Source organism: Petromyzon marinus, chromosome 53, assembly GCF_048934315.1.
Source record: "Petromyzon marinus isolate PM22_M1 ecotype Great Lakes invasive population chromosome 53, UKy_Petmar_22M1.pri1.0, whole genome shotgun sequence".
In the NCBI taxonomy this organism is placed as follows: domain Eukaryota; kingdom Metazoa; phylum Chordata; class Hyperoartia; order Petromyzontiformes; family Petromyzontidae; genus Petromyzon; species Petromyzon marinus.
Genome location: NC_133719.1, coordinates 5862208 through 5875080, shown reverse-complemented (window position 1 = coordinate 5875080; position 12873 = coordinate 5862208). Strand labels below are relative to the sequence as shown.

At 47.1% G+C, this 12873-nt stretch overlaps 1 protein-coding gene across 1 annotated transcript in view; it reads right to left on the bottom strand.

Moving 5' to 3' along the window:
- Positions 1 to 10536, bottom strand: part of LOC116954034 (uncharacterized) — a 47976-nt gene extending 37440 nt beyond the window's left edge. The window contains exons 1-2 of the mRNA XM_076051963.1: positions 10138 to 10536; positions 1639 to 1804 (exon numbers count right to left, since the gene is read on the bottom strand). Of these exons, the coding sequence (XP_075908078.1) occupies positions 1639 to 1804; positions 10138 to 10273 (302 nt within the window). The 5' untranslated portion in view covers positions 10274 to 10536. The remainder of the gene's footprint in view (positions 1 to 1638; positions 1805 to 10137) is intronic.
- Between the last annotated feature and the right edge of the window lie 2337 nt (positions 10537 to 12873).

Sequence of the window (12873 nt, the reverse complement as noted above, 5' to 3'; positions counted from 1 at the left end):
ACTCAGCCTCAAATGAGTACCTGGTGTGGTGTGTAAACATCGCCACTGGGGAGACAAAGGCGGTCGGGCGTGGTGCTGGCCACCCACCCAGTCGTGTACAGTTCCGGCCTTCATAGGTGATCGCTAGCAGCACTTGCCCCTACAGTCTGTTAAGGCTATACGGGGGATATTTGTCTTTTTTGTGTGCAGCAGTGTGTGTGAGAGAGAGAGAAAGTTCCAGACGGCTACTGCCGGTGGTGGCAGCTACAGCGAAACGCCGCTCAGCCAGGATGGAAGGCGCTGGCGGTGGATGCGTTTATCAGCAGATCGTGCGATGAGCAGCACATCGTGCGATGATGAACTCCATAGGGTGTAGCGGTTTACCGCGAGCAGGGTGGAGTGAGAAGGGTGGAGAGCTATGGCCGGGAGAATGTTGAGAGACAGAGAGGTGTCAAAGGATAGCAATCTTGCGCTCGATCCTTGACTTGATGAGCAAGCCAGTGCAAAGTCTTTGTAGCGTAGGCATGGACGCCATATGATCACACATAATGTTTTTACAAAGTAAAATAATAAGAATGATAAGTGATAATTATGTGTTATTGATAACTGCACTGCTTTCAGTCGGGGTGTCGCAGAGCAGCGTACACAAAGACAAAGATCCCCCACCCCCCAATATTTTGCTATAAACAAATTGCTATGCTTTATAAATAAAAACAACACTTTGCTCAACCTTGGCCACAATATCTGGACTTGTCTTCATATCAATCAATGCATAGATTTATGTTTATATGATTGTGGTTATGGTTGTACTTTATGAATCCCTAATCTCTGCCATTACATGTACAATGAAACGAGAAAAGGTAAATAAGAAAAAAAGAGAGCAATGTAATACAATACACTATTAGACATTATTGTAAAAAAAAAACTCCATCCCATGTGTTAGTGATTTTTTTTATTATTTTAGGCAAGAAATTAGTTTTCAAATTTAGATATTTTTCTGGGTTGGGACCCCCAGGCACCCTGTAAGATTTGGTCCCCCACAATGTTGACTCCATGGCTACGGCCTTGAGTCTTAACAAACTGTTGGGGCAAGTGCTGTTAGCGAGCACCTACCTATGAAGGGCGGCACGGCACACGAGGGAATGCGTGGCCAAACACCACGCCCAGTCGCCTTTGTCTCCCTCGTGGCGATGTTTACTACACATCGCACCAGGTACTCGTTTGAGGCTGAGTCAACCCTAGGGACCAGTTCAGATAATCGTCACTGGTGTTGACCGTGGGCGGGAAATCGAACTCGTGTCGCCAGGTTCGAAGCGTGGCGCACTAACCGCTACACAACGCACGTACACACGCACACACAACAACAACAACAACCGCCATTAGCCACTAAGTGGCGTTGACGTCACCACGACGCTTGTGCCAGGCTATGTGCACCTTGAGGCCACGTGAAGTGTCGAACGCCCGCTGGCAGGAGGTCACGGGGCAGACCCAGGTGCCACGGGTTGACTGACTAAGACGACTTGCACACACGCACGTACGCACGCTCACACAACAAAGACAAAGATCTCCCGTATAGCCTTAACAGACTGTAAGGGCAAGTGCTGTTGGCGAGCACCTATGAAGGCCACACACACACACGCGCAAGGTCGAGCCACGGACCTGCACACCTGAAATCCGTGCGCGTTCGCCACGCGCAGCTGCTCCAGGGTGGCGAGTTCGGCGCCCGCAGCGCGACACAGCGCCCACGCGTCCTCGAGCGAGAGGCGGTAGCGTCCGCGCGGGGACTCCGCGTGCGCCACTCCCATCACGGCGCACGGCGTGAGCGCTGTTGGCGTAGGGTGGACACACACACACACAGAGACAAAGATCCCACCCCCTCCAGTGTAGCCTCGACAGGCTTGTCGGGGCAAGTGCTGTTTGGCAGCAGCAGCAGCAGCAGCTGCGAAGGCAGGCACGGTGGCACGCGAGGGCTGGCTGGGGTTGTCGACACGGCGCCCAGTCGCCTTTGTCTTCCCCCCAGCAAGTTTCAAACAGACAAATTTTCCTTCCATAATAGAGGGTTTTTTTTGGGTTAGATCGCGTAAATATATAGATGTGTCGTTAAACCCGCCACCACCGGACACAGCAAACTAGTAAGGGTTGTCACGTAAACAGAACGTCGCCAATTCGTCACTAGTACAGCACTAGTGTGCAGTGTAGTGTATAGTAGTCTATAGTATAGTGTAGTGTATAGTGTAGTGTATAGTATACTAATACAGCACACCGGTGTGTTGGAGAGCCAAGCCACAACATTTACGTATCTGCCTCTTTACGTACATTAATCATTATTATTATTTTACACGTCCCATCAGTCGCACGGCCTGCCTTCCGCGAGTGCATCATTTCAGTGGCAGTGGTTCAACAAGTAGCAAGAGACCGTAGACCCGAGTCTCGACATTCAGCCTCGCCGGCAGAGTCGCGTGCCCTGCCTTGGAGGGATATGGCAAGGAGGCGTGCAGTCTGCGTATTTTTGACGCTGCTTACATTCTCCACAATGGTGCCTACAAATCGCTTATTTTGACTTCGAATGAACGACTCAAGAGAACGGGCAGGAAAGGGACTGGCCCCATCGCATCCGCACGTTTCCTTTAGGCGGGAAATCTGTCGGAGCAACAGTTTGGGACTGTGCACACCGTACGTGCTGTTGTTTCTGGTTGAAGGCAACACATTATTTGTTGCCCTCGATATGTCAAGGCATATCAGGGGGCAAGAGGCCAGGCTAGGATGTAATGCTGGGGCTTGAGAACACCGATTTCTCTCTCCAGGTTTCCCTCGCTCTGCGCGGGTTTCGGTTTGTGCGATTTCGCGTTGTCTATGCGGAAAACTTGTTTCCACCCAAACTTCGCTGTGTTATGCGGTTTGAATTCAATCCACATGCGGCTATGCGGTCGGACGTGGGACGACATTGTGTGTGCTATGTGTACTGTGTGTGTGTACACTATGTACTGTGTGTACTATATGTACTACGTGTGAACTGCGTGTGTGTACTATGTATGTACTGTGTGTACTATGTATGTACTGTGTGTGTACTATGCGTACTGTGTGTGAACTGTGTGCGTGTACTTTGTATGTCACCGGGGACTTGACTTGTATGTAGTGTGTGTGCATTATGTGTACTGTATGTGTGTGTACTATGTGTACTGTGTGGGTACTGTGTATCTACTGGGTGTATACTATGTGTACTGTGTGTGTATTGTGTGTGTACCATGTGTACTATGCGTGTGTACTATGTATGTACTGTGTGTACTATATGTACTACGTGTGAACTGTGTGTGTGTACTATGTATGTACTGTGTGTGTACTACGCGTACTGTGTGTGAACTGTGTGTACTATGTATGTACTGTGTGTGTACTATGCGTACTGTGTGTGAACTGTGTGCGTGTACTTTGTATGCCACCGGGGACTTGACTTGTATGTAGTGTGTGTGTGCATTATGTGTACTGTATGTGTGTGTACTATGTGTACTGTGTGGATACTGTGTATCTACTGGGTGTATACTATGTGTACTGGGTGTATACTATGTGTACTGTGTGTGTATTGTGTGTGTACCATGTGTACTATGCGTGTGTACTGTGTATGTACTGAGTGCTACTCGGCAGACAGACGTCTTCTCGTGCTGTTTCGCTTTGCACGCCAATTTTCTGGAACGCATCTACTACTTACTACTACCGCATACATCGAGGGTAAAAAAACCTGTCCTCAGAAACCCAATTTACTTCAAACGGTGACCAAGATTGCCATCACTGATGTACAAAAAAAATGAGGACATATCACGATAAGAAGATATATCTGACAGTGTTGGAAGATACCAGAGCTAAATATAAAATTATTGTCTTGATTGGCTTGTTGTTGTTATGCAACAGACATAAACGGAAACTTTGAACGCCCCTTTGGAAGAGTGGCGAATTTTCCGAGGACAACTGCAGTCTTCACGACGAGAGGACGGATCGTGAGAAAGCCAGGAGGCAACGTGGTGATCAAGTATGGACATACAACACCCAAGATTGGTACGGCATGGGGAAGGAAGGCCTTCGTCCAACAAATAATTTGATGATGATGTTGCTGCTGCTGATGCGTTGCCAGTGGTACACAAGCAGAGCTAACCAAAACCACTCAGCACACTCGTTAACAGCACTGTGTAGTGGTAAAAGAAAACAAATATATAATAGACGACGTTTCAGGCAATGGCCCGTCTTTCTAGCACATTAACAAAGAGGCTGGAGAGACAGAGTGGACGAGTTAGCGACTGCACTTGATTACACCACGGGCTTCTGATGAGAATTACATTTTTTTATGATGACCATATTTGGAAATTGGCGTATGAGTAGTTACACTGATCGTTACACTAACAGTTACACTAATATTCTTAGTTCTTTCGGTAAAGTCACGTAGAAGGGAAACAATAAAATAATATAAAACAATAAAATTCTCACGACGTTTCGACTGCAACACAAGCAATCATCATCAGGTGTGAAAAACAAATTCTTGCTGTGGGTTTCACACCTGATGATGATTGCTTGTGTCGCAGTCGAAACGTCGTGAGAATTTTATTGTTTTATATTTTTATTATATTATTGTTCCCTTCTACGTGACTTCACCGAAAGAACCAAGAATATGAATCCCTGCAGTCACGAAAGCTTTAAATGAAAAGTTACACTAATAGTTACACTGATAGTTACGGAACCAACCCTTTGCTATCCAACGGCGGACTGTCGATTATTTATGGCAGCATGGCTTCCGCCGGTGCAACTTAAGCCAAGCGAGGGCCCTTCTTGAGAGGTCTCACGGACACAGCAATAGTCCACTCGCAATTAAGTGCTGCCCCCTTGTGTGTGGTGGTAGTGGAGTGGTTCAGCGCAGTGCGCTACGAAACCGACCACCCGAGTGCCGTCCCTCCCCATGTTGTGATCCCTAAGTCACCCTCGATCGCTGTCAACAAATTCCTCGATCCTCATAGCATGCCCCTGTTGTTGTAACATCCTTACCCCGTGCCCCTACTTGGACATCTGTGAAGAAAGAGCTTTATAGCTCATCGGATTCCTCCAGTATAAATAAATACTGTATTCTGATTCGGACATCATTGCATCCTGTTATCGTCCCGTAAGCTACGCCAAGCGACATGTGTGAAGGCACTCTTATTAACATAAATGAGATTTTTTTTTAAATCACAATCGGTATCACATTGGTAAACATGACATTTTTAAAACACATATCTGGCTGTGCAAATCCCTGGCCACACACGCCCTCGTGGGTTTGAATCATTACGGCAAGCAGCCTGGGCAGGGCTTTGATGCATAACTTGACAGTGAGAGTAATCCCACACAGGTCTATAATCCATACCGTGATACATCATCTCAATTATCGACATCCACCGTTGGATGAAAGCCTCACCGAAGCCTTCGCAATGCGCCCGGGCCATGCGATGCAACTATTCGGGATCTAGCACTGGAGCCGATTTCGCCGCTCCGTCTCCACGGAGGACGCCTTCTCGGACGAGTTCCCTCCTTGGGCCACCACTCCGCCGTGAGTCTCGACCTCCGAGTCTTCGTCCCTTCGAGTCGTGGACCCATTCTGCCCAAGCCGCACTGGCTTGTCTGAACAGTCCGTGTGATCTCTCCAATAATCATCAGTGCTTAGCAACGAATTCCAGGCATACATAAGCCAAATTGCTCCTAATTCCTGCTTGAAAGTCTACATAACCTACTTTCTGACGACGCACGAATGGAACCCAGAAATGTATATCCGATGGAGATTACGTTATTCCATTTTCCCAAATTATTTTGGGGCCACAGCTGTCTAACCTCGGAAGGGTTGCCACCTCGGAGGTCCACAAATCCGGGGCCCTGTCAACTTCCAATAGATGCATGGGCTGGAGGGATGCATCACGATAATCATTATTATCGTGCCACTGATTTTAAAAAAATCAGATTTCCCTGCAGGGATAACCACCTTTAAAGTGAAGGCGAATGCCTGGAGGAAGGAAAAAAAACCCCAGGACGGGTGGCAACCTCATCGCCAAGCCGCTGTCAAAATAACCATGGCGCTTTCCTCTGTTTGACCTCGCGAGGAGGGGAAAAATAGCTCCGTCTCCCCTGACAACGTCCCTCGCCAATTTCCTCCCCATAACATTGCACGGAAACAAGCGAAGGCCTCCACGAAGCAACGCGGCGTTTCCACGAGGTACGCTGCGATTTGTTGTATATGTGGGTCAAGCCATTCCCGTTGTGTGTATTATGGCACAATACTGGATTTTAATGTATGTGTGTATGTTGAACTTCTTGCACACCGTACGTAGTCCACCGTGCTAATCGGAGGTGCGGGAAACTATAATGATACGCTTACAGAACTACTTTCATATGCTTTTTGAAAATGTCTCCCATTTAATTTCGCCACGTCCTATCTTTCCCAAAATGCTTTGCTTGTGTCGTCTCTGCAGTGTCAGCTCATTTGATTGTTTTCACAAATTATTCTACGTTACTACACCTCTCACGTGCCTTATAATGGGTCAGTTATATAACAATATTGGCGGTGCACTGGTTAGTGCTATGCACCATGACCTCGGTGACCCGAGTTCGAATAACGGCCACGGCTAACATCAGTGGCGAGTGCTCTGAATTTATACATCAATGGACCGATCCCTGGGTGCCACCCTCCCTCCAACCACCCTTCACCAACCTACACTGACCAGAGTGGTGAAGTGTGGTCAAATAACCTCCATGACCGACATGACAGGGTTGAATGCCTTCATCTAGGAGTGGATTGCAAAAGCGCCGTAAATATATAGTTACGTATTACTAAAGTTAGTTCAATGTGTACCGATTCATTGCTAAGAGTTGGTAATCGATTAATATCATGCTGCTTCCAACATTATCAGGCGGTCCTGTGTCGATCCAGCGAAACCACTCCAAAGGCTGTAACCAGTCTGGCGAATCGTCACCACGTGCGTGGAAAAAAAGTAGCTGTGCTTGATTTAAGGGTAATATATGATTAAACACTGCATTGTACACTACGTACAATTTAAACAATGAAAATACTTCACGTATATACATCATCCCGTGATGCAGTCTTCGAGATTGGAGTGGTACGTTACAGTAAATAGTGACTTTTTACTGTATCAGGATGTTTATTTATGCCAATTTCGCATAGGAAACTAATTTAAACCACACCTAAAAACACGCCATACAGGAGTGTGCAAAAATAACGTATTTTAAATAATCATTAGTGATTATCCTGCGTGTTTGATAATCCCCCCAATCCCCTCCCTCCCCCCGAATAATCGATGATCTACTGTATTTTCATTTTTTTCAAAAGGTTCCAAACAGACAATAACCCTGCATGTTGAAAGGGGGGAAATTACGGTGCCAACAGCTTGGGTGAATGCAGGAGACAACAGCTGCCAATGCGAACAGAGATGACACTCCAAATCGCAGTTTCATTCACCGCTCTCTCGATTTGTGGTGTGCAAGGTTTGGCAGAAATATTTTATGATTTGCCGAGCTGGGCATAGCCAGCTAAAATGGTGTTAGTTGATTAAATAAAGGGCCTGCTATTAGTTAATGAAATTTAACCCTGCTATTAATGAATACAAAATGAAGTCCTGTTGTTAGTTAATAAAATTACATCCTGTTCATTAAATTAAGTTATATTATATTCGTGGTTCTTTCGGTAAAGTCACGTAGAAGGCAAACAATAAAATAATAATTTCTTGTTGTGGTTTTCACACCTGATGATGATTGCTTGTGTTGCAGTCGAAACGTCGTGATAATTTTATTGTTTTAGATTTTTATTATTTTATTGTTTCCCTTCTACGTGACTTTACCGAAAGAACCAAGAATATGTATCCCTGCAGTCACGAAAGCTTTAAATCAAAATTTAAGTTATATTAGTTATGGAATATATCCCTGCTATTAGTTGATGACATGAAGCTCTGTTTTTAGTTAATGAAATGAAGCCCTACTATTAGTTAATTAAATTTAGCCCTGCTATTAGTTAATACAAAATGAAGCCCTTCTATTAGGTGATGAAATTAAGCCCTGTTGTTAGTTAATTAAATTAATCCCTATTAGTAAATTAATTTAACCCTGCTATTAGTTAATACAAAATTAAGCCCTGTTATTAGTTAGTGAAAATTAATGAAGCCCTGCTATTAGGTAATGGAATTAAGTCCTGTTGCTAGTTAATGAAATTACGTCATGATATTTTAATGAAATAAAGTACTGCTATAAGTCAATAAAATGAAGCCCTGCTATTGGTTATTAAAATGAAGCCCTGCTATTGGTTGTCAATAGTGGCTCTATTATTGATAGACTCATCCCCGTCATATGAATGTAGAATTTCCACCACTGGCTCGATGCTGTAAATAGATGGCCACTTATCTCGACGCTCATTGGAGCAGGAAATCCGTCTGACTTTCGACTTAGAACTGTCAAAATTGCAAAACTACTGTAATCTGTGTATTGTGGTTGCATTACGACTAGTAGCAAAACCCATACTCCCAGAGAGGAAGTGAATGTGAGCTCTGGGGCAAATCCCATGAGGATGAACACGCGTCTGGAGTTTCTTAGCAAGCGGTGAATCATCGCCTCTTCTCGCGCACACGCACACACACAGCCAGCCGTGTCTACCGGGGAGAGGAACCGTTGGGGCCTCAGTGGGAATGGACTTGCAACATTTGCAAAAATACATCCACTTGACCATGATGCACAGTCATGTGCTTGGAAGGCGACCTTTGAAATGTAATCCGTCTCTGATTTCTGATTACTTGAAGGTTCTAAAAGTGGTGTAATGTTATACCGTACTTGGCCTTGTCAGGGTAACGCAGATTCATGGAACTTCCACCAATATGTTGTCTCAACTCAAAGTGTTTTGTTGATTGGGGATCATCTCCAGTTTACAGGCGAGTAGTAGAAATGGACCATTTCTATGGGGGAGAGGGGGGGGGGGGTGCGAATCTATCCAAAACACAACCACTGTTGACTTCGCCACAGCGTGGTAGTGATTTGAATTACCCCCGATAGGATGATGGGACTTAATCAGCTCCCCGGCCAGGAATAGAAATCAACAACCTTCAGATGGATGAGCCGCTCGCGTTGCTGCTCTGCCACGTGGCCGCGATGAATGGATTGGATACGGCAGTTTCGGCAATATGTTTCGAACATCACAAGCAACTATGTTTTTTTTTTATCCATGGCACACCACGAGATGGGGAGTTGAGTCAAGGATGCAATTGAAAAAGAAAAAGGAAAAGTAAAGAGAGAAGACAGAAGAGAAAGGATGATAAACGAGAGGCCAATGATGGAGAAAGAGCAGAGAAATGGGAGCGAAGGGATCGGGAGAGGTGAGGATGAGGGAGGAGGCTACAGCAGGGCGCGTCGACGCTGCAGCTGCATGGAGCGGCGTCTGTTTTCACAGCGGGCGGCTGGCAGAGGAGAGGGGTTCAGAGTGGGTGTGGCCAGACGGAAGCCACGTGATTTACGGGCAGCTTGAGATGATTTTACTATACTGCATAGGAATTGTATGCTGCCATGTATGTTGTACACCTACGTATTAACTTACGTGGTTGCGTGACAGAGAAGCTTACAGCAAACATTTGGAAGTTTACAAGTTCAAATTCCATTTGAGGATCAACTGTGCCCATCATCTCTCCAGGGTCGATAATCGAGTACCATTTTGTAGGAAATCAGTATGTGATCGCTCCTGTGACTACACTCGCCCCCTCCAAAGGAATATGGAATTTCCACCACCACTTCTATGTTGTAGTCAGATGAGTACCACCCACGTTTTCAACAAGAAACCACGACCACCAACATCGATTACGATCATCTGAACCGGTCCTGGGCCTCCCCTAAGTCGACTCAGCCTTAAATGAGTACCTGGTGCTGTGTGTGAACATCGTCGCTTGAGAGAAAAAGGCAGCTGGACGTGGTGCTGCCCCCCCCCCCCCCCCAAACTCGTGTGCCGTGGTGCCGGCCTTCACCATAGGCGCTCGCTAGCGGCACTTGCGCCAAAAGTCTGCGAAGTCTACTTACTTACTACACGAGGGATCTTAGTCTTGTAATTGCCAGCGCAGCAGCGGTGTGGGATTGATTGGAGGATGCGCGTCGCGACCGGCAACTCACAGTTGGGAGCGACTTCTTCAGCGGAGCAGAGGCAGTGGTGGACGTGCAAGAAGCAGATCATCAACAGAGCCCTCTTGGCGATCCGAAGCCGATGTGGCGAGCACTGGACGACGACGCCGCCGCCGCCGTTCGACATGATGACCGAATTCCGCCTGCACCTTATAATATTTGTAACGCACGTTGAGCTTCTTTCGCACCGCACGTAGCCCGACCGCAACGCTTGAGCGATAATGCAAAAAAGGCACTAAGAATAAAGTGAGCGCGTACAGAGTCGAGGCTAGGCACGTCTCGGAGAGAAGTCTACGGTCGAGACGACAAACATCGCCCAGCGCGCAGCAGCTGTCAAGGGATCGTAACAGCGGCGCAGAAGAGTACCGAGCGAGCTCGCGCGAGTGAGCGGCTGCGGGGGGGGGGGGGGGATTTGTCCAGCGGGGTGATGCCGTGGGAGGTGGGAATGGGGGCGGGGGGGTGCGTCAACAGCCCCCCCCCATTCAACCACGGTCCCCCCCCCCCCAACCACGCCCACCCATTCCGTCCGGTTCCACCCAAACGGACATTCGGACCGCAGTGGAGAGATGGGCGTTGCCCTGACTCACCCCCCCGCCGCCACTGACCCCCTCCCACACCGACCCCCCCCCCTTCGTACTCAGAGCGCAGAGCCCCCACCACATGAAGGCGCTTTTAGTGAAGATCCGAGACGCGGGCCCTTTAAGGCCAGCTGGCACGCCTGGGTTAAGGTCAACAACTCGGGATCCAATGCTGGATGGGTGGTGATGCTGGCTCAGTGGTAGTGCTGGCTCAGTGGTGGTGTTGTCTCAGTGGTAATGTTGTCTCAGTGGTAGTTCTGGCTCAATGGTAATGTCTCAGTGGTAGCGCTGGCTCAGTGGTCGTGCTGAATCAGTGGTAATGTTGTCTCAGTGGTAGCGCTGGCTCAGTGGTCGTGCTGAATCAGTGGTAATGTTGTCTCAGTGGTAGTGCTGGCTCAGTGGTAGTGGTGGCTCAGTGGTAATGTTGTCTCAGTGGTAATGCTGTCTCGATACTGGCTCAGTGATAGTGCTTTGCCCAGTGGTAACTCCATGGTCGTTCTGGTTTTGTGGTTATATTGGCGTAGTGGTAGTGTTGGCTCATTACTGGCTCAGTGGTAGTGCTGGCTCAATTCTGGTTCAGTGGTAGTGTTGGCTCAGGGGTAGGTCATTGGTAGTGCTGGCTCGTTGGAAGCTCAGTGGTAGTGCTGGCTACGTGGTAGTGCTGGCTCAGTAGTAATGCTGGCGTGGTAGTGTTGGCTCAATGATGGCTCAGTGATAGTGCTGGCTCAGTGGTTGTGCTGGCCCATTGGATACTCCGAAGTCAAACGTATATTGTCCCCCTCCCTCCCCTCGTAGCGAGATGCCAGGAGAGAGATACAGGCGAGAGATGAATTGGCTTGTTACATTTATGAGGATCTGAATTGGAGCTGATGTTTCGTGAAGCCATATAGAGCACTGCGTGTACTTATTTTCTTTTTTGGGGGGAGGGGGATCATGAATTCCGCGGCCCCTTGAGCTCATAGGGGCCCTACGCTTTTATTTCGTTTGCGTCGTGCCTTAGCATCGCCACTGCTCTGGCCGAGTGGCACAGTGGTTAGAATGCGCCACTCGCAATCGGAGAGTTTCCCTATGTATGTGTGTACGTTGAACTTCTTTCGCACCGTACGTAGCCAACTGTGCTAATCGGTGGTGCAGGTAAAGGACATCAAACTAAACAAAACAAATCAGTTCTACAGAAATTAGTTTTCAGTCCACAAGGTGGTTCATGTACCTTGTGACCTACGTTTAATTCTCAAACTTTTTAAAAGTAAGGTTTATTTCAAGCAGTAATGAATATGCAAATTATTTTTTTAGAGGTCAATTAAAGTTTTCAAATGAATTTTAAACCTCGTTAATTTAAAAGTGCATTGCTCCGATGGCTTCATAATATCGGAAGGAAGAGCATTCCAGACGGTCGCAGAAGCGCATCTGAACGCGTGCGATGCAGTTGTGAAGTTAGGTAGGGAATTCAGAATTACAATATTTATTAAGACTGGAGGAATCCGATGATCTGTGAAGCTCTTTTTTTACAGATGTCCAGTAGGGGCGGGTCAGAAAGTTACAACAACAAACAATTCGAAAGCATGGTAGGAGGTAAAAGTATAGGAAAAGTAAGCAAACGGGGTGGCTCAGAGCTCAGAGCAGTCGCTGGGCTGGCACTGCTGGAATCGTGGCTTTGAATCTGGGCGAATCTGCCCATGATTAAACAGGGTGATTCTTAAATGTAACAAGTTCATGGTTTCAACCTGGGCGCACACACAAAACAAACCCGTTTTGCCCACACACACACACAAAATGATATCCCATACGAGGGCGCCATGTTGGCGAGATATTATCTCCCTCGCTTGGTATACTTGAGGTCGTTGGTTCGATCACAACCCTAATGCCTGCTGTATATTTGGAGTTTGCGTGTGTCTCTCCTCGTGGTCGCATGGATTTTTCTCCGGGTCTTCCGGTTTTTTCCTCCACATTTGGAATCAACGTGCGTTTCGAGTATTTGTCTGCTATAAATTTCCACATGATCATGATAAGCCACTTCGCTGAGATGTCAATTGTGGCCAGGTGGCTTCTGAAAAAGAGATACATAGCTCAGTGGGCCTTACCTGGTTAAATAAAAAATAGTTGAGTTTTAAATAGCTTAGTTTAAATTTGGTCTTTCACTTAATTTGGA